This window comes from Lissotriton vulgaris, chromosome 2_1 (genome assembly GCF_964263255.1).
Source record: "Lissotriton vulgaris chromosome 2_1, aLisVul1.2, whole genome shotgun sequence".
Lineage (NCBI taxonomy): Eukaryota > Metazoa > Chordata > Amphibia > Caudata > Salamandridae > Lissotriton > Lissotriton vulgaris.
In genome coordinates this window covers 1,412,421,778-1,412,448,475 of record NC_141687.1, presented here as the reverse complement: position 1 = coordinate 1,412,448,475, position 26,698 = coordinate 1,412,421,778, and the positions used below count along the sequence as shown (strand labels likewise).

At 45.6% G+C, this 26,698-nt stretch overlaps 1 protein-coding gene across 1 annotated transcript in view; it reads left to right on the top strand.

Moving 5' to 3' along the window:
- The window catches only part of SIK2 (salt inducible kinase 2), a 313,110-nt gene that overhangs the window by 38,771 nt on the left and 247,641 nt on the right, over positions 1 to 26,698 (top strand). The window contains exon 3 of the mRNA XM_086954303.1: positions 15,029 to 15,092. Coding sequence (XP_086810429.1) covers positions 15,029 to 15,092 — 64 coding nt within the window. The remainder of the gene's footprint in view (positions 1 to 15,028; positions 15,093 to 26,698) is intronic.

Below are 26,698 nucleotides of genomic sequence, written 5' to 3'. Positions count from 1 at the left end.
TCCCCTCCAGAGTTACCATGTACACCCTGCAAAAAAAAAAACCAGAGTCTATGGCCATTAAATTTAAAGCGGGACAGAATACTATAAAAAAAATTAAACGGAGCTTGGAGATACAAAGCGGAGCTTGGAACGTGAGCAAGAAACGAATGGCCTCGAAACCGAATGCACGATTTTCCCAAAAAGTCATGAGTGATTCCACGAGGTCATCCTAAGCAGCGCTGCGTTGGGCTCGACCTAATGAGTGCCAGGACCACCACCTGCAAACACAAGCACAGTTTAATGCTCAATGAACCCAGAGAAGTCCAAAAGAGTTTCCAAGCAGGTAGTCTTTTGAGCCAGCAAATAATAAAATTAAGCTAGGTTTTTAGGATAGCCACAATGAATAACTAATCAATTTTTATATAAATTATTTAGATGGAGATTATTTGGGTTTACTGTTTAGCATGCACATTTTGTATAAATATACCACATTGGGGCCCGATGAGTCCAGCTTTACTTGTGGAGCTTTGATCGGTTGGTGAACTTAGGAGTAGGCTATTGTAATAACTTATTAACGGGTTTCATAGTGTCATAACTTTCTTTACTTGGTTTACGTTTTTACACTTTATAAAACTACAAACGTGCAAGCTTTATAAACCAACAAGCTGTGGTTCTTTTTCATAGCTATGTGTGTGGACTTGAGCTCCTTTGCTTTGTAGGTAGATTTAGTGCTATACAAGACACTAAAGGTGGGTTAGAACACAATAATGCATGGGGGAAGGAATGGGTCAGCACAGGAGGACTGATCGGAAGGAGAAAGGGAAGGAGGAAGGACCTGTGAGCGGTTAAAGAAATGAGCAGGACTTTTGATAAAGTTTCCCAAAATAATTGATAAGGGAATGCTGATCCCTTCCTAAGTCGCCTCAACTGCCCCTTCAAGGATTCTGTGAGATTTCTTTTTTTATGGTGTATTATACACTTAGCATGAATTAGTATCTGGTCACTCACCCACCTTAACATGACTAATTTATATATTTTTCTTTTTTTTAATGTTTGTTTGGTTTTTCATGGGCTTTTGACTTAAACTCATTTATGTTTTACTTGTCTTTTTTTTTTAATTACTGTACCCTCCTGGTAATGAATGTTTTACCTTTTCAACCACGTATCACTTACCTTAAACACTATACTTCCCTCATTTATTTTTTGTATCCTGTGTTTTATTTGTGTTTTTCTTCTTTTTCTTCTTCTGACTGTGTCTCTGATTTAATAATTTGTAGCCAAATTCAAGGTATTACGATTATGCCATGTGACCTCTGCAAACGTGGTCGTTTTCTGCTTGTATACAATGTTCAAAAAATGTTAACTTTTAATAGGGAGCCAGCATACCCAGTATCTCCCACATGGTATTCTTCCTTAAACCGCTCACCAGGCCAGAGTGAGTAGTCATTTGCCATGGACACGGAAAAATAGAATCCCATGCATCTAGCACAAAAAAAAAACGGAAAGTAACTACTCCTAATTGACTACAATAAATAGTAAAATACAAATATTGATGGTACTAAAAACATGAAAATGAATATAACTGCTGCCGTATGGTTTACTGTGCTGTAAAGTCTCATGCCATTTAATTGTTTATCGAGTTTTATATAGCACAAACTAGAAGCAATTGTATCGATGCGCTTTACAGGGATATCACAGCAGCAATAACATGATATCCATGTGGCGTAAATAATAAGACATAGCAGTGGCGGCTGGTGACATTTGAAAGTGGTGTGGCGTAAAAAGCTAATCACACTGCACCGTAGCGAGCAAGCGTAGCGAGCGAGCCCGAAACCCCTAAGGAGGGTTCGGGGGGAATTCCCCCCGAGAAAATTTTGAAAAAAGAGTGGACAAATGGTGCATTTTCAAGCAAATTTGTGAAAGCAGGAAGGTTAATAAAGCAATTGTGAAAGTGCAGTTATTACATTAATAAAGTGGTGTCATATAACATAGGCAGCTGCTTATTCATCTTCATCATAACCACAGAGCTTCATAACAGACTTTGAAACAATGCATTGCTGAGTACCTCACAGATGTACTTTAATAACAAACAAATAAACAGGACGCACCAATCCCTGCTACAATTCACCACCTTGCAGTGCTGGATACACTGCGTGGACAAAAAAACAAGGGCACCCCTGTATGCCCTGGCACTGGCAGTGCCCTTGATAGGCGTACTGCATGGCAACCTCAGAACGAAATTGACCTTTGACCAATTGTCAGCCTTGACCGAGGTGGATTTAAACACAGAAGGAGGCTGCTATCAGCAATCTACCCTTGCCCCGGTAATGACGCTAAACATCCTGCGATTCTGGGCAAATCACTTAATCACTCCATGCCTAACAAAAATGAATGTTTCCTTTTGTAACTGGTGCTCATGTAAAGCGCCATAACATTTTTTGCGGAGCCTCGAGACTTATCAAACTGAGTTTAGTTATCATCTTTATTAAATGCCCTACTCTGTGGTTTAAAAAAACAGTCCTTTGGCTTTCCCGTTACCTCTTTTTCAACAGATCACCGCTAAAGTTGAGAGGGAAGTCTTCTTTCATGACCATTCACTAATTGGCTTCTCTGTACACAGATCGGTTTAGGGGAAAGTCGGAGATTAGCCTCTGTGCCCACTGGTTCTTGGCCTCTTTGTCAGTATATCTGCACTAGGGACAAATGGAAAGTCTGTCTCTTTTAGGTGGGATGATAGACTCTGAGAAGAGACAGCTGGGTGAGGGGCTCAGTCTCAGACAAGCAACAGCTGGGCTCGATATCTCTAAAGTGACAGCTAGCCAATGGGAGTATTTGACCAGAAGGTGGTAGAATAGATGCCGAGAAGAGACAGCTGGGTATGGGGCACAGAGAAGCAACAGGTGGGCTTGATGTATTTTATCTGACAGCTAGCCAATGGGAGGTTTATACAAAAAGGTGGTAGACTAGACTCTGAGAAGAGACAGCTCGGTATGGGGCTCCGAGAAGCTGCATCTCGGGTTGATTACTGTAAAATGACAGCTGGATAATGGGTAATGGTGGGATAATAGAGTCTCAGAGCATGAAACACACAAATGCAGCCAGCAAGTGTTTACATTTGTCTGGGGCAGCTCTCTTTTTCACGTTACTTGAACAGGTGACACCAGGGCTCTGATTATAAGTTGCAGGGTACTTGCGTCGTGCAAACTCGGCATAAGTTGGCATTTCATAGAGGAGTAATATGGGCACTAGCATGGCATTACCTGTCACCAGGGAGCTACAACTAATGTGCAAAGCTGAGCCTGTATAGTAAACTGCACCAGCCCAAACACCCCCTAAAGTCAGCTCTCGGGTATAACATCAGTGAAAATTATACGAGCCTCAGGGTGATATCCTCAAAATTGAGGCATGGTGGGGAATGAAAGTAAACATATCTCCAGAAGCTCAAACTGTCCCTGCCATTTAACCAATGCCATTATTTTATTCCTAAAATGCAGTCGGTCTACAGGTGCAGCTCTAGTTAGCTCCTTACCCATCCACTTACATTTCTAAAACAGAGTAATAGGATTTTTTCCAAAAGGGATCGAGAAGAACGGTTTATCAGTTGCTTTATTACATTCTCAAAGCACAGACATAACCCATGAGCTGTTAATAATTTGAAAAATGCAAAGAGTCAGCTTAACCTGATTAATATCGCCATTCAATTTGCGAAAATAACTTATTGTAATAATTAAATAGACATTTCACCACTGGCACATTAATAGATGACTATTTACAGATCAGGAGGGTTGCACTTAATGTGCAAACATAAAATCTAAACGTTATGAATCTGACAATATATATTGCAATAAACTCATCAAAATGCTTATTCCTAGGATCAGTAGCGATACAAATCAGTCTCACAAACTTCCATTCTCACCAGCCTCTTCAAATATTACAAGGAAAAATGTAGCAACATATGAAAATATATCCTCTGATTTCACAGGCATATTCATTTCGAATCAACATGCTTTAAGTACACACTTAAAATTGCCACATAAGGTATTAGTTATTACATTTAATATGCCACAACTACCGTAGGCCTGCACTGTTCTGTAAAAGAAAAATAAACTTGTGTGACAGTTTAACATTGATCGATGCATGTGTCTGCCAAATGCAGGGAGATAAATAAGCAGGTGTTGTGTAGATGAATAAACAACACTTCAAGTGAAGACATTACCCGGCGACGGCGTGCATAAAACGGCGCCAGACACCTAGGAGCGGTGGGTGGCCGAAGGTTAGCCATTTCATGCCCACTCAGTAAAGCACGTGCGCCAACTTTACTAAATGAGGGCCATAAAGTCACTAAAAGCAACACGCGTCTTTCATGTGCTGTGGGGCTTTCAGGTAGATGACGACAAAAATGTAGGTTATGCCATGGCCATGCCCAAGCGGATCTTTTCACTTAATGTGCCTGCAATAGCTCCTGCAATGAGGCTGCTAATGTTTTTAATCCCTTCATAAAATAAAAATCATCACAAATATGATCACTATAACCGTTATGTTTTCGCATGAACACGATGCAAACTGCTTACAGCAGCGCACACTCAGTGGGATTATAATCAAAGATCTTGCAGAGCTAGCAATAAGCAACTTTTGCGCTGGAAAGTTTTTATGATCTGAATGTCTCTGCTAGAACAGCATTAAATGCCATTGCGTCATGTAATATGAGACCCTATATAACAGATGCCAAGTGGGAATTGTGTTTTACTGATATCTCTGTAACCTAACTCTTGTGAGGCCCAAAGATCTTTCTTTGTGGTCATGTAAGGCCTATTCAACTGTTTTAATACTTGGACACAAAGAAGTATCACAAAGAAGTATAGTGCACCTGACTACACCAAAGAGGAGCCAGAGGAATGCACAAATCACATGTCCACAGCAGGCATCAGCTAGGCACATGTGTCTCGTATGTTAACAACTGAAGCAAACCGGGTCAGCTTAAATGAAAACACCAATGCTGTGGCATGTATCTATAACACTAAACCACAGACATATACGCAATTCGTGACCACGTCGGTCCTGCGCAACTCTGGAATTCGCTCCCTGTGTCCATCCGAGCCATTCAGAACCACCTTGCCTTTCGAAGAGGCAATACAGACCTGGCTTCTCCCTGTGTAATCTTTAGCTTTCTCTGGTTCTCACTGAGGAGTCTGTGGTTGCGCTGGGACTCCTCGTCGCTGGGGCAGCTATGCGCATTACAAATCCGACAAATTTGGACATTCAGCATTTGTTGGGGAGTCACCTGGTTTCCCTACAGCCCAGCTGTCGGGAAGATTTCTGATTTCTTTATTGCCATCTGTCAAGAAGTCTCCTGATTTCCCTGTTTCCTAGTCCACATCCCTCGGAGTCTACAGATTTCCCTAAAGCTTAATTGGACAGTGTGAGGAAGTTGCCCTATTTCCAGATCTCCTATTCAGCCCCTGTAAGAAAATTCCCTCATTTCCCTGCCTTCCAGCCTCTGTCCCAGAAGCCCCAGAATGAATTGTCTTCCAGTTGGCACATAAAAGGGAGTCTTACGATTTCCTTTGACATCCTCTATTTTCCTTCCTCCACTTAACGGCATACACATTTACTGACTCCCTTCCTCACTATCGTCACCTTCAGACTTTTCTCAAAACTTTCTTAAAATTAATTTTCCACATATTTTTTTACTGCTTTTCACCCCCTTCGAAGGTTCAACTGTAACCACATCTTCTCTTATCAACTTGCTGTCTTTCTCACACACACTCACACTGACTGTTTCACATCAGCAACTCACAAAACTTTGCCTACAGACACCCTCTCATAAATCCAACTTTCTCTCATTAATCCTTATCAGAAACCTCTTCCTCCTGAATCTGAGGCCATAACTTTTCTCAAACTCTTCCTTCTCTCTTTCCTGCATCTCTACTTCTTTTTCGCATCTCCTATTTCTCATATGAATTATCTATCCCTCAGTGTATCGGACTCACTCTGTTTCTCATGCTATCACTCCGGCATATTTTAAATGATGAATTTACAAACGTACACAGGTGAAAAAACTGTGCTGCACAATTAGATAAAACTGACCTAGTGCCTTGCTTTTGATGTCAGTTGAGCAAACCCAAGCACATGGCTGAAAATGTAAGTAATTGCAGTGATGATATCAAGCAAAAAATTGCTATTTACATGTAAAAAATAAAAAAGAAGCAAATAAAGGTTCATGCCATTTTTAAATTGCTAGACTTGTGTATTCTTCCATTTTAGGTATTAAAGGGTTAAACCTATGAGGTCAGGGCGGGGGCCATAGGGGGGCAGTCTTATCTGGAGCAGCCCAGCTACCTCCTAAGTAAATACCCTCTAGACAGGGGGACAGGGATGGGGGAGCAACAACTGGTGCAAGAGAGTCAGGCCTCAGTGGGAGGCCAATCGTTTAATTACACATTAACCTATGCAGGCTCTCTTCCCTCCCACCCATTCATGCTGCACACATCACTGTGCCCCTGGCAGCCAACGACCCAGCATGGAGGCCTGGCAGGGGGTGGCTGAGGACAATGAGAGCTTCGGGGAGCAGAGGCCCACTTCCCCCTGTGGCAGGCCTCCACTCCACCAGGCGCCAAAACGGAAACATGCTGCCAATTGCCACGGCATTCGAAACCCCCTTTATTCTTTTATATTCAATCAATGTAGACACAAACACAGGCACCTTTATGCTGGCAGGCGGCTGTCAAATAGCACTGCGTGAGTTGGTCTTAAACTGTATTTAAATGCTAGACTTTACAAGCAAAGTCGAATGATGTTGCTATGGGTCAATTTAAGAAAAGTCTAATTATGTTGGCCCCAGTAAATTTTAAAGGCAAGATTTGGTTCTCAACCCACAACCCAAGCAGATAGAGTACCCCGTCTCCCTTCTGAGAATGCATTATCCAAAATAAACATTTGAATGGCCTGCCAGTGTCATCTTGCTTCACCTGCGTACATAAAATATGATTTGTGAGCCTGCCAAGAAAAAAACATAATGCTGCACGTGGATGGTGGGGTTTTAGGCCTTAATTTTAGGCCCGATTTCGGTAAAACCCAGGCCACATTGAGCAGGTGCCTGTCCAGGAGCTGAGTGAGTGCGCACATAAAATATGATTCCTGAGCCTGCCGACTTGCAGAGCAGAAAGTGCAACATAATACTGCAGGTGGATGGTGGGTTTTTAATTATGCCTAATTTCGGTACTGTGCCTGGCCAGGAGCTGAGTGAGAGCATGTGAAAGAACTAAAGATCTGCAAGCTATTAAACGTTTATTCTCATGAAAGGATTTTCTACCAATCCAGTCTGAAGCAATATACAGATTCCCAATGGAGGAAAACAATTTGGGAAACCTGTCCGTGGGGGAGGCCACATCGCGGACGAGCAATGTCCACTGTCTCACACCCGGGGTGGCATAATTACAGACACATGCCCTTAATCACAAGGCAGCCAAGCCAGTATTGTACACAAGTCGACTACAACACCAATAACCAAAAAAAACAAAGACAACCAAGGCAGCCAACACCAATAATAAATAAGGCAGCCAAGCCACCAATAATAACATACAAAATTGGAATTACGAATCCTGTCCTACTAACCTCCTGCAGTCGACTCGAGTCAGTCATGGCGCAAAGGCCAGCAAGCAGCAACTGGCAATAAAGATGATGGACTGTCTCCTCTGGGGGCACTCGAGTTGGAGAGGGTCGTCTCTGCAGCCAGTGATGGAGTCCATGTCCTGTGTGACGCAGCGCCTTCCAGAAACTTTCACCAGTGCAGACAGACACGCGGGAAACAGTCTGAGCCTGAGGTCAAGTCTGCGCAGACTCACATCCTCGGCTTCCCCCCTACCACACCCGTTTCCCAACTCGTCACAAATGAAATAAATATGACTGAGATGCATTTTGGAACCGGGGCGGAGCCCCGACGCCCGTGGGGAGAAACCGCCACTGGAGCTCATATAATTAATATGATCCAACTTCCTCCTCTTTGGGGTTCATATGGTCTACAGCATCAGCCCTGCACAAACAGAAGCAACATCATCTACCAACCTCCATTGTTCACTGTGACAAAGAGTAATTCTTGTGTCATCAAAGCTTAGCAGATATACTATTAGAATATCATCCAAGGGTTTGCTTCAATTAAAAAAGATCTTATTAAGCACCTTTAAAAAATAGTTTCTGGCAAAGAGACTATGTTTAGGGTGTGAACACAAAATGGTCAAACACACAGCACCTCAGAATGAGTATTTTTCGTATCAACACACCTACTCTATGAATGTCTTGTGCTAAACTTTTGGCTAACTAGCAGTGATTAATTTGTAAAAGAATAAGTGGCAGGCACAACGTTTTGCTCAGAACCTAGCGACTGGTGCTACTGAATGGCGGGCCCCACCTACAACCACTGGCTTAAATTAAGTACTATTAATAAGTAAGTGAATGAGGTCTGTCAATATTTACCATAAAGTGTGCAAACTAGTATGTGATCTCAAGCTACAAAGCATGCCTAAAAGTGAGTAGCAAGGCCCTTCTGTACAGCCCTGCTGGCATTAGGCTTGCGTTTACCTCACATTAGGAAGATGAAACCTTTAGTTTTGATTCTTTGAAATGTACATTGTAGTTAAGTTGGGAGAAACAGTGAACCCCAAGTCAAGATGAGGTTTAGCAAAGAGAAGAAACCAGTGAACAGTGAATCATTTTAAATGATAGCAACCAAAGGTCTATTCATAGAAAAAGGACTTGCAGATTTATTTGTATTACTAAAATCTAGAGCTCAGACATTCAGCTCAGTGATCTATGAAGAGAACAGTGGAAAACTGAAAAGACAGCTTGATGGCATCATCTGTAGTGGTTTTGCTGCAGTCTTCAACAGTTTGTAAATTAATAAACTGTTGAAGACTGCAGCGAAACCACTACATGTTAATGAATTGGTGGGATTCACTTAAGAAAAAGGCAATTCTTCCCCCAACTTAAATGTATACTCATACATTTGCTGTAGTTGAATGACACTAAATACATTTTTCACAGTGATGCAGTTACCAAGTGTGTTGAATTCAGAAAGGTGTATTAAGTCCTTTTTTTACGTGCTAGATGTGTCTTATCTTTACAGAAAAAAACATCATCTAAAGTGAAATCGCAGGAAATGAAGATCACCACCACCAAACAATGAAATGTTTCTATCTTCTAACTACACCCCTCAATCTAGACCCCCGGATAAGGAAATAATCCTCACAAACCATCCACAATACTAATCAAGTTCCTTAAAACCTGCCCCATCATCACAAGCTGCTGATTTATGACGGGCTTCTGTCTTTGCTCATCTAGGAGCAAGGTACTCACTGCAAACGTTTAATAAACCATCAGATGCTTATGCCTTTTAATGAAAGATGCACAATTATTTACAGAATACTGTCAGTTTTACTTTTACGTTACATTTCCATATTCCCCATGATGAGTAGCCCGTGACCTTTTATTACCCAAATGAGCACAATGTGACGTTTTACAATTAACAGACTTCAAGAAATAACGTTCAGTCAAAGAACTGATGATTCACACACTGCCTGCCGAGCAACAAAACCTGGCGTGATATAATTGGTTGGTCCCCTTTGGATATTATAAATAAATATAGGCCTGGTAAGGACACATTTCAAGGCCCGCTTTTCTTAGAACCTAAATCATACATCCCATGAAAACCCTCTCTAAGCCCCCACCCGCACTTGCCTGGGATACTAACTGCCAGCCTCTCTGGTCCGAGCAACTTTGCTGCTTGCTTTTTAGAAGAGCACGAGTGCAGCAGCAGATCAGGTCGCCTCAGACAGCCTCGTGTCCTGAGCACCACAGGCCTTTCCCAGCTCTTCCCAGGGGGTGGGGCCATGGAGTCTTGCTCCCACCCCATGCTGACGTCGTGATAGAAAATGGGTAGGGTGCAGTGACGTACGTAGTGCACCCTCGCTGATTGACAAGCAGACTTTGAAACCCAGGGCTTCTGCTTAAAGCGCCCAGGCTGCTTGCAATCAGCGAGGCTGCATTACGTCATCAGAGGGCAGCGACTTCGATTGTTGGAAGCCACCGGGACGGGGCTGAAATAAGGCCAGCTCTTAAAATCCTGCGACGCCCGGCACATGCGCTCTAACACCACATGTGCCTGGTTTTGCCTGATCATTGCGCAGAGCGAGGGTCGCAGCAGGTGTAATGGACTCGAAATTCTTCGAAATAAAAAGGAAACACTAAGAAGCAGAAATTTAAGCAGGGCGGAGCCCTGCCGCCCTAATAAGAAAACCGCCACTGAGACATAGTGACATTATAGGAAAATAGAATACTATATGTGGTGGGATATGTGGACAAATAGTTTGGAGGTAGTTAAGGTAGGTTTATCATGTTATCTAAGCTTTAATAGCATTACAATATCATTTGTGTGCCCCTGAAAGTTCCAGACCAGGCAGCTGGCTAAATAAAGTAATCACAGCTACCTTGAGAGGTCATTGTCAATCAGCTACTTGTAAAGGGCACATATGCTGAATTTTCTTGGCACTTTAATATGTTGAAAAGAGTTGGAGCAGGGGCAGATGTTTGAACCTACCTGGAATGATTTGGTTTTCAACTGCTTTCGCTACGACAACACCTTGAAGTCAACCTTTGCTGTAGAGGCAACTCATACCAGATCTTTGCTTCTGCAAGTCTGAAGTTGGATCTCAAATACAATCTTGTTGGTTTGAGGGATACGCTGAGTGCAAGAGTGGAGCAATCTTACAGACCCACTCTGAGAAGAAGTCTGAGAAGCTGAATAGATCACCTTCTGAACTACTGAGAAGGATTTAAAGGGAACTTACAGGCCTTAGGATGGTAGTCACACCACCTGCACAGCTGCCTCTCTCTAGCCTTTGCTTCACTCCACGCATACCCAGTGTCGGAATGTGGTCAGCTTATAGCTTTTGGCAGACCAGAAGCAGGACGAGGACATCACCAGTGGAGACTTTTGTTGGCCTTCCTTCCACAAGCTAATAGGGGCAATGCACCATGCCGACTTGCCGTCCATATGCGACATTCCAGTGACCCCATCACAATAATTGGATATGTTACTGCACATTTCTCTGGTCCACAAACCGCATAGGCGCTTTACCTTTGTTGAAGATCTTTTTCAATAATGCCTTTTCTCCCTTGGTCACAATCTCTTTCCACCTCTCACATATGTTACTCTACCTAGTTGTTTTCCTTTGCTTGTCTTACTCTTTACTCTTTACTCACTTCGCTCTTTGCATAGCTTGGAGATTGTAGGAGACATTTTTGTGTCTCTAAAACCACCTGAGTCCTTTGGCCTGGTTCCCTTTCCTCTATTATCCAATCCCCACTGAAAGCATTTCTGTGGATTTTGTTATAAATACAACAGAACAGGGTCACATGGTGCTTTGTGTTGATCGGGCTGCTGTGTTCTCGTTTCCATTGTCTTTCCTCCTTTACATCTCCATGTTATGCCTAACACTATGTCTTGTTATATCCGTTTATTTTAGACATTCGATAGCAGACTTACTGTGGGACTGTCCTCAAAGGAAATAGGCAACAGCATTATTAATAGCACAATTGGTATAATTATAATAAATGTGTTCATAAATGTTAATTAGATGTATCATTAGAATACTAATTACAAAAAAGATAAACATAAAATATCAGCAGCACATGTATTATGAGCAACAGATACTAAATGTATACAATTACCATGTAAAGTAATATAAACTGTAACCTATCCAATGAAATAGCATTTGAAATTATAATAATGTAAAAGAAATAACAATATTAGACTTCGTCAATATTAAGAGTGCTACATTATACAAATAGCTTGTTAGAGTTAGAATTGTATCATAGTTGAAGTAAGCAAGGGAATAAACTAAAGGAGCCTGTCGGAGAATAACCTGGACTTGGGTGTTGGTCGTTTTGGTAAAATAAAAATGTTTGTGTCTATTTGTGAGCACACACATAATGTAGTTAATTTCACTTCATTTGTGGGCACCATTAAGGAACTGCTACATCGTAGGCACATTTTAAGAATGGATATGTTAATTATATAATAATGTATTATTTAATGTTATATATTGATCACATCTGCAGATGACTTACTCCCTTGCTATTCTTTGCACGGAGGATCTTCTGTGCAGTTGTTCGTGGACATAGAATGTCCAATATCTTGTGTTGTGTTGAATGTTAGGTTTCCTCTGTGGCTACCATTCAAAGTGTTACAGTGCAATGTGTTTTCCAAAGGAGTAAAATTCAGATAAACTTGGCCAAAGATTTCCTAAGGAAATGATGGTGCAATTTTTTTAAGTTGCCCTACAATCGTTAGTCATTCCATGGAAAATCCCAGTGAAATAAGCATAGATGGGAGTATATTTTTTTCTTTTTGATGATTCACTTATTGTTGATTGTGAAATTACTGAGTTTAGCATGGTTCTTTGTATGTGCAAACACCTCTGTATGTGCTGTGTAGCCTTCATGTCACATGTTTAAACCCTGGTCCATTTGTTTTCTTTCTGCATTCAAAAAATGAGTGTTGCTCATTTTGGTTGTCCTATTTGGTAAGAAACTAGAATAAATTGTCTTTGCTGCTTATGTGAAACCAATCTTTGTACCAGGCTTCTCCATCTAGTAGCCCGTATGCTTTTGGTTGCTGTCCAGCTATCTGTAAGTAGTTCTCCTATGTGCTGCATAGCCTACTGCATTAGAAGTGTTTCTAATAGTATTATTTCTTATATTTATACTAAATTCGTAAAGTGTGTAATCAAGATGAAAATGTGTCCATTTTCAGATTTCATCAACTAGTGTTCGGAGAAAAATAGTTACCCACATAGAGGCATTCCACATTGACAAAGCCTTTTTTTTTTAAATTACTGCTGACAAACATTCCTGATGTACTGAGGTGATCACTGCTGATAATCTTTAATACGGTGGCCATAAAGTAATCTTGCTAGAGTTGCAATTGTGACATCAGATAATATCAGTAGCTCAGGTTGATTTTCATTGAACATAAGTAGATCTTATTACAGAAAAGGCTGCAGATCCCTGCTCTATACTAATAATAAGGTGTAATGCGGCTGTCAAAGATGGTGCTGCTTATCGGATTATGAAGATTTTCAAAGTGGTCTCTGTGGTTGGATAGGTTCTTTCTGTGGAAAGCTTGCAAATGGACTCTTTCCTCTTACCCAGTGTACTGTCGTGTGGTAAGGTGTGCGCTGTAACCTGTAATGCCCACTTTATAAAATAAGGTCCGTTGCTCTGGACATGAAGGGTAGGGGGTTTTGAGCAGGTTGCAGGTGACGAGTCCACATGCACTCGTTGAGGGACTAATAATGTTTTCCGACTCAGTTTGGCATCAGCATACAGGTGGGACCACAGCAGATGGAGCACATTCTGAATAGATAGAAACTAATAGGAGAGGACGCAGGATTGTACCACTCCTCCTTGGTTTAACGTTATAATATTAAATATTTTCCTTTGTGTGCTATATATTAAATCCAGATGTGGTCGTTTTTGACGTGGTTCCCTTAATATACTTTATGAAATTAAAATTCTCTGACCCAGCTCTGTCGGATTCATGCCTTGAACTGACTGAGTTAATTGCTCTGCTGCTCTACTTGACAGATCAAAGGCCTCAGCATACAATAGGCCCATTCCAGGGATGAATACAATTGTGCTGTTGGATCAAGGGGTGGGGTTGAATCTCCTTTGCAGCCATCCTGCAACAGTGATAATCAAAGGGAGAGATGCTCCAGGGAGTTAACTGTGACAGGTCCAAGACTTTGGTCACTGCGTCCTATCCGTGGGTCTCATTGAAGAGGTTTGGCGGAGAACGGCAGGCCTCGGTGGGCATGGATCGGCTTGACGGGAGAGGCGCATTAGTTTTGATTTGAGTGCTGTTTGCAGTCCTTCACAGGCTGCAGCACTGGTTTGGGATAGGCAGTCGGCTGTGTGGTGCAGTATTCGCAGGAGACTTCCCCCTAAATTCTTAAGTTCCGGCGCTGGCTCTGCTCCTTGAGGAGGAGCATGAACAAACCCAGGGATGGTTGGCATAGCTGATGGGTTGAAGGTGCACCCTTTTGTGAGTTGTGCTCAGGACTGTTTTAGATTGTCTTCATGGCGGATCATGCCAACTTCCTGACTCTCTCAGCTCAGTGGAGAATGGACTTGCCGATCAGCCTGCAAAAGAGGGGGTGAAGAGGGAGTTAATAATGTTTCAATTGGACAAGTGTAGCCCTTAACATGTCTACTTTAACTAACATGCCCTGTTCTAGTATTGTTTGCAGAGAGACTTCAATGAAATGAATAAACCCGCTCTTGTACTTTAGGCAGTGTGTCATCTGATCGTCAGAGTTTTCATAGACACCAAAATCGCCATTTTGTTTTTCTCAGGCAGTCTAAAGGTGTGGCTACCAACATTTCTATGGGCCAATATATATTTTATATCACTCATCTGACGGCCAGTGAAGTGTGGGGCTAAACTGAATCCTAGTTTTACTGCTGCAGCCTAAGATGGTGAGCCAGAAACAAAATTCTGTGTTAAAAGTCCAAATTGATAACAAACATCTGAGAGTGCTGACAGTCTACTGCTGCACTCTCTGCAAAGTCTCTATGGACGCTGCTGTGCGGAGGTTAAAAACCCAACAGGGGGGAGTGACCCCGCCTTTAATTCTTCCGAGGTCGGTAAAACCAGCTCATGGATTTGGGTTACAAAAGAGCCACAGAAAAATTCCATTAGTGATCTCTACTGAGTACATGGTCAAAGTACTCTTAATTAGTATGACCATTGTTGTTGGTGTTTTTCCCCAGTTATTGCTGTTAATATTGTGGCTATCATAAGCATTATTAGGTTTTTCTTAGGCTTTTTTTCTCTGAACTCATCCTTTCGTCTGCTCCTCTTTCCTCTTCTTCTGCTTCCTGTTCCGTGTCTCCACCTCCCCCTCTTCCTCTCCCAAGACCGGTTATCCTTAGCAATTGTGAAACATTTGAAGCTAGACTTCTTGCAAGTAAAATTCTCTTTCTGCCCCAACAGGTGATGGAGACTAAAAACATGCTGTACCTCGTGACGGAATACGCCAAAAATGGGGAGATTTTTGGTGAGTGCTTGTTCATTTTGCGACAACAATACATTTGAGTTAAAGTAATGCAGTGATACCGTTTTTTCCAAGTAGTGGAGCACTGATGCAGCTGTAATTGATTTACATTGATGGGCCTTGACCGCTTCAATTTGTATGTTCGATGGTTTCTAACTTATAAAACTTGGGTTGACCTAGTCATGTGAAGTAAAGTGAAGAGATGCTTATATAGCGCGAAACTGCCACCCTACGGGTATCCTGGCTCATGTGTAATGTTGGTGAAATGTTCGTTGTGACCTTTGACCCTTGCAGAGACTCTTCGTGGTTCTTGTGTTCCATGCTCCTGCTCTTCCACACCCCTGTATGTACACTCATTTACCACACTGTTTCCTCCTCTTGCTGCCCTGCCTTGTTTGTACTTCCACCTCAATCTGCTTTTCAAATAATTTATTCCAGTCCTACCAACCTGACCCTCTTCTCTTACATCACGTGTGCTCCCGCATCCTTCTGTTCTCATATTCACTTCCATTTTACCTTCCACCATCACTTCTTGAATTTTGTCCTATCCAAATCATCCCCTTTCCTGTGGTCCCGAAGCCCTTAGCCCATCCAGTCATGTGGGATGCTATGGAAATCACCCAAAAATACATTTATTTTCCAAAATACGTTGCGTGAATGGGTACGTTTACATATAGCTTTTTTCTCCACGTTGTTCTGTAGGGTATGCATGAATCCAGGTTTTATCTGCCGAAGCATTATTAAATATTTGGTTGTGATCTCGTTCGTTTCAGATGCTCCCTAGTTGATTTATGTAATTTCTGTTCGCCTATTTTAATTTATGCAAATTGGTGTAGATGCAATCAAAGGACTGAGTGAATTCATTACTGGCAATTTGTACTGTGTGATTACAAAAACAAACTTTACATCGCAACTGGAAACTCCATCAGTGAAATAGGAGAGCTTTTCATTTTTTGAAAAAAAAATTCTGATGAAGTTCTTTGGATGAGAACATTGTGGGAAATGCACGACATGGTGTCAAAACTGGGACCACATTACCATTGAAATGAAAAGTAATAACTTCAGTAATTATTACAGGCACCATAAGGCAGAATAACATCCTTTTAGCATATGCACATTGATATTGTGGCTTGATATAATATATTGACCGTCTCTGTTTAATTATGTTATATGCCACTTTAATATCGCACCACAATGTAGTAAGAGCCAAAGGTGCAAGCTGTCAAATATATTTTTTTTGTCGAAACACCTTTTGCATAGTCTTTTTAATAACGGACCATTATGTTTGGGTATTTGATAAAGGCTGTACAATGAGATGATAAAGTTCATATTGAGAAGACCGAGGAACTCATGTAGAGCTCAGTAGACGGCCCGCCTTACAGCGAAGGTCTGTTCGCCATATTTGGACATCGACACTGTAATGACAGGGTTGCCCTGATGATGCAGGAGTACTTCATCAGAACATAAATGCTGAACAGCCGCCATGCCATGTCCGTTTCGGGAGGTCATTAGAACGGGGGGCGGGGGGTTTTAAATTAATATATAGCTGATCCTCTTAAAATATTCCCAAGCAAGGTTTTGCAGCACTACATCTACCCTAAAGTGTGGCATTTTAAGTGGGAAGTGGAGTTGAACATTAAATTGAGGTCCGTATGAAAAGATCAAGCGCGAAAGACTCTACTGGCCTCTGAAGCGTCCACTCACTGAACTGCCAGCATGCAAGCACCATTGTATTTTGCAGCCAGGATGGCTGTAGTCCTTTTGTTGATTGCAGCCACATAAAATGGTGAAATTTTCCAGATGGGCACTATTGGCATCCATCACCAACGCGTATTCTGCATGTATTCCCCTGGTTGTTATTCTAGAATGATTCTTGCTTTGATGACGGTAATTTAAATCAGTGGTGTCCTTCGTAACTCCAGAAGGACAGCGTACTTGGCAGACTTCCCGGATATCCACATAATATAAATGTATATATAATTAAGCAGAGTAGAAATCATTACATGGTTATCCAGAAAGTGTGGCATGGAGCCAACCTTTGTGGACCTTCTTGGAACATCTCTGATCTTAATTGTATCTTTATAAATGGAGGCCTATGTTTAATTTTACCCGTGTAAATAGCCTCCTTAACTGTAATGTCAAATGCTAAACTTTGAATAAGGAGTGTTGGGTTTTGGAAGCTGCATCAGGTTTTGCATAGCTGCTGAAGACCGGTGTTTTTGGGAGGATTGTGCCTGAGCAGTTTCTTTAGTCGCCTTGAGATGATCACTCAGTAGACCGCGCTGATGTTGCCTCTCGCATGTCCACCTCATGAAACCATCCTTGACTAGGTCTGTGTTAACTTTTCATTTCATTCAGCTGCTGATCTTGTTTTCTTCCATTGCTGGATGAATTCGGGAGACAGTTTGGCAACAGATCATGGGTTCAGGACCCGCAATGACCACAAAACAGTGTTATGGATGAAAATGCTGCTCAGATGGCCCAGAGTCTAACTTTCAAGCAGTCCTGTAGGCGCACTTAGTATGTATTGCTCGTCCTTGAACACTAGTAAGGAATTTGAAAGTAGAGGTGTAGATATGCAATGCTGCTCAGATGGCCCAGAGTCTAACTTTCAAGCAGTCCTGTAGGCGCACTTAGTATGTATTGCTCGTCCTTGAACACTAGTAAGGAATTTGAAAGTAGAGGTGTAGATATGCAATGCTGCTCAGATGGCCCAGAGTCTAACTTTCAAGCAGTCCTGTAGGCGCACTTAGTATGTATTGCTCGTCCTTGAACACTAGTAAGGAATTTGAAAGTAGAGGTGTAGATATGCGTGCTTTTTTTTTTTTTTTTTTTTTTTTTTTTTTCCGAGATCAAATATTTATATAGTGAGTGTTGATTTAAGTGCTGTCGAGATTAGGAGTCTCTACCAGTAGAAGATGTGTGTTCTTGATAGTTATGAGCTGTTGAATGTTTTTCCAGGAGAGGCAAATTCATGTTAAGTTTTCAGTGTAACCACTATGTAAACAAGCTCTCTTTAGATTAATGTCACGTACATTTCTTTTGAATGTTTATCTGACACGAATACATGCCAGAGTTGCAGGATAAAAAATAGGTTAACCAGTTCAAGTTCGATTAATTGTATGAGCTTTGTATGGATGTGTGCAAAATATGCCACATTGAAAAGTCAATATTTCGGAGGGCAAGTGTTTTTAGTTTTCATTTGCACCCCACCCCTCTCATTGCTTTTCCTACAGAAGCATTTTTTTATGTAACGTATACATTTTTAAGGGACCCTGCAGCTGCAGTTTGGTTCCCAAGCCACTCCATTCTTTATGCATGTTTTCGCACCTATGTAAATTCCGTTTTTATTTTTGCATACTGCTCCAAGTGCCAGCAGCTTTCTTGTAATGGTAAGTAAAAATGTAAAAAAGTAGAAACTGCTTCATGCTCTCACATACGCATGCGCACTAGATCATCAAAGCATCAAGACATGCATGTTTGCATATACGCCCTCTATTTTTCTACTTTTTGGGAAAAAATGGTGTGCCAGTGCTGCATGTGATCAGCAAAAATAATTTAAAAAAAGATCCTAACGAATAGATTCCTGGCATAGACGTTGGGGGAGACAGGGCACCAGGTGGGGGGGGGGGGGGGGGGGGTCTCAAGGTCAGCAACTTCTAGATTGGTCAGGAGCATGTCCTTTGCAGGAGAACCCTTAAACACTCTGCTCCTCTGGGTACGTGGATCTGAATAGTTTCGGAGCAGCAGCAAATACCCACCACGAAGTTGCTAGAACAATGAAGGCTAATGGAATATTAATCAACTGACGGTTGTATAATTGTGATATCTATGGCAACAGCCCATTGCAGCTCTTTACTTTTGATGTATCTGTCTATACCTTTCATCTGGTTTCAATCAACCCTATGTAAAGCGCTCTGATACCCCCTACATCATGTGTGCTCTTTATTAAACACTCAAAATAAATAAATACATTTTTGTTTTCTGATGTTGCACAACAGCAGAACACACTGGCAAAGCCAAGAGGTTGAAAGGACGAGACCTATTGGCTTTTGGAGTGCTTTTTGCTCTCCACAAGGAAAATATGTTTCTCATGTAGCAGCTTATCCTAAACGTTTGTCAGTACTGAAGCTTTTCCCATCCCTTTCCAGGTCTGTCTTTAGCTACAGTAAAACCTGCAACCGTTGTCAGCAAGGGAAGCTGCCAAAACAAGTAATATGGACCTCCACAAATCCCATTAAATGGTGGGTGTTTACCACCCTTTCAAATGGCCATGCCCTAAAGTTACCAATATCCAGCCATGTGAGATTTACGATCACCTACAATGACGTCATACTCTGACTTAGGGGTGAGGTTATGTATCCTAAATTAATGCTTAAATTAAAATAAAACTGAGTGTAGAGACCCACATTTTTTCTTGGGAATCAACTTGGTTACTGCTGAGCACCAGGGGATTGCCAAGTTACAAGGGTGGATAGTTTTGAACCCCACCTCATGTACCTTGCTTCCACCAGCTTGAATTTCCAGTCTCTTTGTCTCACACTTGTAGGTTCTCTTTCTTGCATTCTTTGTCTCCTTTTTGCTGTTTTAAGATATTTCTCAGTCTCCTTTTCTGCCTGTTTGATTCTCTGATACTGCAGGAAATAGTACTGATCCAGGTGGATCCCAAATCAGGCCGCTATTATTAAACCTGATCTGGAATTCGGGCCATTGGGTAAAGCAAAGATATGTTATGTGTTATCTTATGTTATGTCTTCTTTTATAGCGCTCGAATCACCGTGAGGCATCTCAGCGCTTGCTTTGGGAACCCATCCTGGCTTTTTTCCCTGTGAGATAACCCGTACTGGGCATCCCCAAGATGAAAGCCAGGCATCCGACCGTGGGGGGGGGCCATAGTGGAGATTAAGCAAGCTAATGCCCAGAGTTGCAGAGTGTGAACCCGTGTCAAGTAGGCACCAAAGCTAGAATTATCGAGTCTGTGGACATTTGGGCTCAAGACCCTGCCGCGTCGGGAATTGAACCCTGGTCCCGGGTCTGACCTCTGCTTCAGGGTCTGCCCCCTCTAACCAGTGAGCCATACTTCTCCACTAGATATCTGCAGCAAAAGAGGTAACCCACTCTGCTATCTACATAAAGTATAACTCCGTGACATGCATGTGATGTTACATGTTGCGCTTTGCAGGAGGCACATTAACCCGCTGATATTTTATGACTCAAACGTGTGACCAGACTGCACACACATCTCTCCAGGAAGGGCATTAACAAACAGTTATCTTACTATTATTATACTGTGAAAATGAGTTAGCAAGCAAAGTTCTGTAAAGCAGTGCTTTAACCTCATAAGACATTTTAAAATGCTACCTGCTTGCGACCAATGAAGTGTGCAAAAACAGATTTACTTCTACATTGGTCCGTGTTGCTAATTTGTGGGGGCAAAGATTGTAAAAAAATATTTTAAAAAATGTGTACTTTGACTCCGCCCCCCTGTGGCTCCGCATCCTGACCACCTATTTATGGAATCCAGGGCTAAATTTAATTTACATGAACCACCACTGGTTTTAGGTCAAAGTCTGATGCTAATAAATAAGTCCGTATCCTCAAAATTGTGTGCTTATGCCCGCCATTGGCACTAATTCTGAGTAAGCCCTGTTGCCAGGCCTTTAAGTAGGCCGGGTCTCACCGGTGCTGAGCACCGGCAGTTTTTTTTGTTTAAGGAGGCCTCGAAACTGGTCTCTATCTGGCTCTGTTTTGTGCCTTGGCACAGGCGGTCCGTTTTTTTGGGACAGCAGGCACTTTGATGTGCGCGTGCTCACACTGCTAACTTCTCACTAGTGGAGAAGTGATGGCATGACGTAATGCCAGGTGAGCGTTAACGAGAAAGGGAAATCCTTTAAAGAGTCATTTTCTCTCTGGATTTGCCTTCTCTTTTTGAAACTCTCGTTGTGGAAGCATTTTCAATATGATCTACAAGCCATAGTTGCTGCTTATGTATCTTATTGCAACTAACCACCATTGACAAAGCCAATAGTCCTGACTTGTTGTAGGTTTAATGTTACTTGTTGTATCATATCGGGATGCAATGACAAACAGTAAAATGCAAGTCAGGCATTACACTATGCTAAGCACAAATGTTTCGCTCACGTGTTTTAAGCCCCACCCTTATTTACATTGGCCACGCCCCTTTATGATACCCGCAGTTTTTTCATTCCACTTACAGTCCTGCCTGTTGCGAACGCTGATATATGCATACTTCCTTTTTGCTTGGGTGCGCAAATAGGTGTGTGACTTATGTCTGTATTTCCAGTAAAGCCCACTTGTAAATTCATTAACCATGTGAAACTCCCGAATGTGAGTGTAGGAGGGACTTGGGTGGTTTCTCCAGAATTAATTATGTTACTTCCTAGAAGCGGTCGCTGCTATCTTCATGCCTTTCCTTGTCAGAAGGCCTGCTTTTCATTAAATGTTCTCCCCTCTCCTGTGTACTTAGATTTTCCCGACATTAGTAACTCTGCCGCGAGTTATTTCTCCGCCCTTTTTTCCCCTCTTCCTTCGAGCAGCCGAGTTGGGGGAAATAAACAAGACCGATCTTGTTTGACAAAACCAGTCCAGTGCGACAAAAGCCAGGGCGCCCTTGAGGTGGAAACATTTCTGACATTCTGAAGAAATATGTCTTCCTGACGCCTTCAGCGGGGATCAAAGCTCCATACACCGTCACCACCCCCGCCTACAATCTGTGATGGCTCAACTTTTAGCCGGAAATCCTTCAGATCTGTATGTGTGTTTATAGAGAATGTATACACCTCTGACCCTGCTACAAACCAAGGTTGCACTGTACCAAATGTGTGCGTGTTTTTTGTGGGAGGAGTGGGATTGTAAAAGGATGCGAACAATAGAGTGGTGGTTCTTAACCTGGGATCCGAGACGCCTACCTTAGGGGGTCCGTGACCGTTAGGAACATCAAAAAAGAAAGTTTATGTACATAAACACGCAAAATTCCCAATTTTAAGTTGGTCTGTAAATGGGAAGGAATTGGAAATTGGAGGCCAGCATTAAGTTGGTGTCCTTGTCTAGAATCATGGGAGCAAGGGGGATTTGGGGGGCAGCCGAGCCTCGAGGTCTGCCCCCCGGGCAGGTTTGGGAGGGGGAAGGGGTTTCATGGGCGCGGCCATTTTGCCGCCGGATGGGCTGCCTGGGAGAGCCCAAAGGCAGCCCAAATCCTACTAATTAAGCCCAATTAACGGCTCTTATCGGGTCCCCGCTTCCGCCCAGCCACCATTTTAGGTATTGTAACCTGGTGGCTGGGTGTGTAGCTCTGTAGCTTGTCGTGTGAGGTAATTTAGAGGTTAGCGGTGTCGGTTATTTATAGGTGGTTGCTCGGATGTCGGGAGCTGAAGATATTCGTGTGCTCGAGGCCATCCGCCTGCTGAGTGAAGCAGGGCGGATGGACCTCTTAGTGGGGCCGCGTGAGGCGCGGCCGGTGCGGCAGGCGTCGTTCGGGGTGGCGGCGGCCGTTCTGGCCTGCTCGCCACCAAGGAAATCCCAAAAATTACAGGTGAGTCTTCGGGGCCGCGCCGATGTCAGGAGCGCGGCCCCGGATGACGGAGGGTCGCGTGCGAGGCGCGTTGCCAGGGGCGCCTCGCCGCGTTTCCAAGGGGCGGTAGGGGGCGGGGAAGCGGGCGGGCGGTGGGATGTGTCTGACGAGGGGGCGCGCGTTGAGTCGCGCGGCCGCCCGGGCGTGGGTGGAGGCAGCGGGGGGGCGTGAGGCGGAGCGGGCCCTCTGCAGAGAGCGAGAGGCGCGAGGGGGGGGCGGGGGACAAGGATGAAGGAGCGGGGGCGGGGCGGGAGGGGAGGGGGGAAAGGCAAGGACGGGCAGGAGGAGTGGAGGAAGTCCAGGCCATGAGGAGGCGCACTGAGAGCCCCTCGCCGGCCCGGCAAGGGGCGGGGGAAAGGGGCAGGAGCGAGGCCAAGAGAGGAGGGAAAGGGGGGGGGCGGGGGCCGCAGGCAGGGGGGGGGGGCCAGGTGAGGACGGCGGTGGGGGGGCTGGGGAGTGACCAAGGGCATAGGGGGGGGGGTCCCCAATTCTTTTGGAGTCAGAAGAAAGTGAAAGGGAGTGGGAGGGGCTGGATGTGTTTTCGTCATGGGAGGAAGGGATCAGGGAGGCACGCATGGCGGCGGAAGGGAGGGAGACGGTGGTGGAGGAGGCAGGTCCGTCAAGGCAGGCAGGGGTGGTTTATGGGCGGGTTGGCAGCGGGGACCGGGCGGGGGAAGAAACCGCGGGCGACGCAGGGGCAGGTGTAGGGGGGCTCTGTTGGAGCGAGGACGAGGAGGAGGGGGGGGCAGGGGAGAGCTGGGGAAAGTGGCGCTGGGCAGATGAGGCGGAGCAGTGGCAGGGGACCAGCACACCAGCAATACCTTTTTTATTACAGGCAGGTAGTCGGCGCGGGGAACCAGACTTGGCACGGCTTGGGGCGGCCCAGCGACGCCAAGGAGAAGGGAAGGCGGAGCCTCCGGCGGCGAGCCTGGAGACCACGCGGGATCGCGGCGTGGCTGGCTCAAGAAGGCCCCAGGCGGGCTCGCCGGTCCCAGCACCCACAGGGCCCAAGCGGCTTGGGGAACAGCAGCATACCTGGAGCAACGCCAAGGAGGACTATTTTACTTTGAGCAGGGGCAGAGGCGAAGAGAGGGCCTCTGGCAGGTTTAGGTCGGCGCCGCCGGTGGCGCGCCAGAAGTTTAGATGGGGAGGTGTGGAGTTGGTGGAAGGAGAGGATAGTGCAGAAGAAGGTGAAGTGAGAGAGGGGCCGGGCGGACGGGGGTCCGGTAATGGTGTTGGTTCTTTGTTACAGGTGTCACGGGGCCTGGGTGCTGCGGCGGCCCGGACACAGGCGAGAGGTAGATCGGCGGACTGGAGAGGCGAGGAACGACGAGGGGATACGTTGCTTGCAGGTAAAAGCGGGATGACGCCACGGATGGTGTCGGTGGGGGTAGGGGGGGGAGGGGAGGTGGGGGCGAGTGATCGGTTATGCAAGGCGAAGTATGTGGCGGACTGGGGTGTGGGGACGGATGTGGCTGCGCTTGGGGGTTCGGGCGGGGACACTACGGGGTTGCCGGAAGGGAAGGTGGAGAAACCGGAGGTAGGGGGCAAAGCAGGCAGCGCGGCAGCGGGCAGCGCAGCAGCGGACAGCGCAGCAGCGGGCGGCGCGCCGGCAGAAGGGGAGGGCGCGAAAAAACCTGACAGCAAGGAGTTAAAGTTTAAACGACTTCCGTATATGGGGGTCACGAAGCCGCTAGGGGCGCACTTGATGGCGGTTACTAAAGAAAAGATATGGAAGGGAGAGTATGTGGAAATGTTAAAGCTTCTACATAGGGAAGTCCGGTCGAAGGAAGGGTCGAAAGAGGAGGAGTACGAACTACAGAAGCGCCCGAGGGTGCCGCTTACAATTGAAAACTGGACGGCGGCATTCCTGATTTTCGCGAGCGTGTATTGCGAGAAATTCCCAGAGAGGTCGGTGTCCCTGTTTAAGTACATGGACGTTATCAGGAAGGCTCAGATTACTGGGGGGGGGTATGCGTGGGCGCAGTACGACGAGGAGTTTAGGGCGAGAATGGCGTGGGACACGGAGGCACAGTGGGGCGAACTGGATTCCGATTTGTGGCAGCACACGATGGGTCTGGCGGGATCGGGCAAAACTATCTTCACCGCCAGCGGGCTCCCGATCATATATCAGCCCTTTCAAGGGCGCCCCACCCGTGGAGGGGTGGGGGCGGGAGCCAAGAGCCAGCCCGGGACCGCGGGGCCCTGCTGGGATTTTAATAGAGGGGCATGTGCCAGGGAGCACTGCCGTTTTCGACACGAATGCTCAGCGTGCGGGAGGTATGGGCACCCGGCGACGCGATGCTGGGGCCCGACCGGGCAGCAGTATGGAGGCGCACACACGGCGGCGGGAGCAACTCGACCCGGGGGCGGGCAGCAGTATGGGGGCGGTAGGGGTGGAAAGGGGCCTGGGCCGAAGGGCTCATACGCCGGTTAGAGTGGACAAGTTGACGGCGGCCCTACGCAATTACCCAGACGCGGGGGCTGCGGAACGTCTACGGAGCGGGTTTCGAGACGGTTTTCGGCTGGGTTACGAGGGTCCGCGGGTGCGTCGGTGGGCGGACAATTTGAGGTCAGCGAGGGAGCACCCACAGGCTAAACTAGACAAGGAAGTTCAAGAGGGGCGCATGGCGGGGCCTTTTGAGGACTGGCCAATGACGGACTTGATAGTGTCCCCTATAGGTGTGGTGCCCAAGAAAGAGGCAGGACAGTTCCGGCTCATACAACATTTGTCGTGGCCAGACGGAGGGTCTGTTAATGATTTTATCAGCGAGAGCGAGGCCACAGTGGTGTACTCCTCGGTGGAGGCGGCAATGTCTTTGGTGGTGAAGGAGGGTAGAGGCGCAGTGATGGCAAAATGTGACATCAAGTCGGCTTTCCGGCTACTGCCTGTTCACCCAGACGACTGGGGCCTACTGGGGATCCAGTTTCACGGCCGCTGGTATGTGGACAAGGCGTTACCGATGGGCTGCTCGATGTCCTGCGCGCTCTTTGAATGTTTCAGCACGTTCCTGCAGTGGTTCTTTACGGAATGCACGGGTCACCAAGGAGTCACGCACTACCTGGATGACTTTTTCTTGGTCGGGGCGCCGGACTCCACGAACTGCCAGGTAGCTCTGGACAGGTTTCAGGAGATCATGGTGGACCTGGGGGTGCCGTTGGCACCGGAGAAGACAGTGGGGCCAGGCACGGCGCTGTCCTTCTTGGGCATTGAGATAGACTCACAAAGGATGGAGGCACGGCTGCCGGCGGACAAGAAGCAACAGATGCTGGGGCTGCTGCAGATGATGGTGGCCAGGAATAAGGTGACGGTGTTGGATGTTCAAGTGCTGCTGGGGCACCTCAACTTCGCGTGCAGGGTGGTGCGGGTCGGTAGGACGTTTTGCAGGCGCCTCGGCCGGGCTTTGGCGGGGAGGAGGCCTCCACATCATCGCGTGCGCGTGTCGGCGGGGGTGCGGGAGGATTTGCGGATGTGGCGTTTTTTCCTGCACCAGTTCAACGGAGTGCCCTTACAGCGGGACGTGGACTTGGTGTGGGATGTGCAGATCTTCTCGGACGCTGCGGGTAGCGACGGTTTCGGGCTCTACTGGAACGGGAAGTGGTGCGCAGAGAGGTGGCCCCCGGAGTGGTCGGGAGGCGGGAGGAGCATTGCGTTTCTGGAGCTCTTCCCTTTGATTGTGGCGATCTGGCTGTGGGGAGAAGTGCTGGCGCATCGGCGAGTGACGTTCAATGTGGACAATATGGCAGTGGTGCAGGTGGTAAATCGCCAGTCCGCCAGGGATGAACAAGTGCTGAAGCTGCTGCGGGTGTTTGTGCTGGGCTGTTTGCGGCATGATATTGCTTTTCGCGCGGTACATGTCCCAGGAGTTGACAATGACATTGCGGACGCTCTATCTCGTTCGCAGTGGGGGAGATTCCGTGGGTTAGCCAAGGACGCGGAACGGGACCCGACTCCGCTGCCGGCGCAGATGTGGGACATAGGCAACACCGGATGTTGCAGCTGGTTCTAGGATCCTTG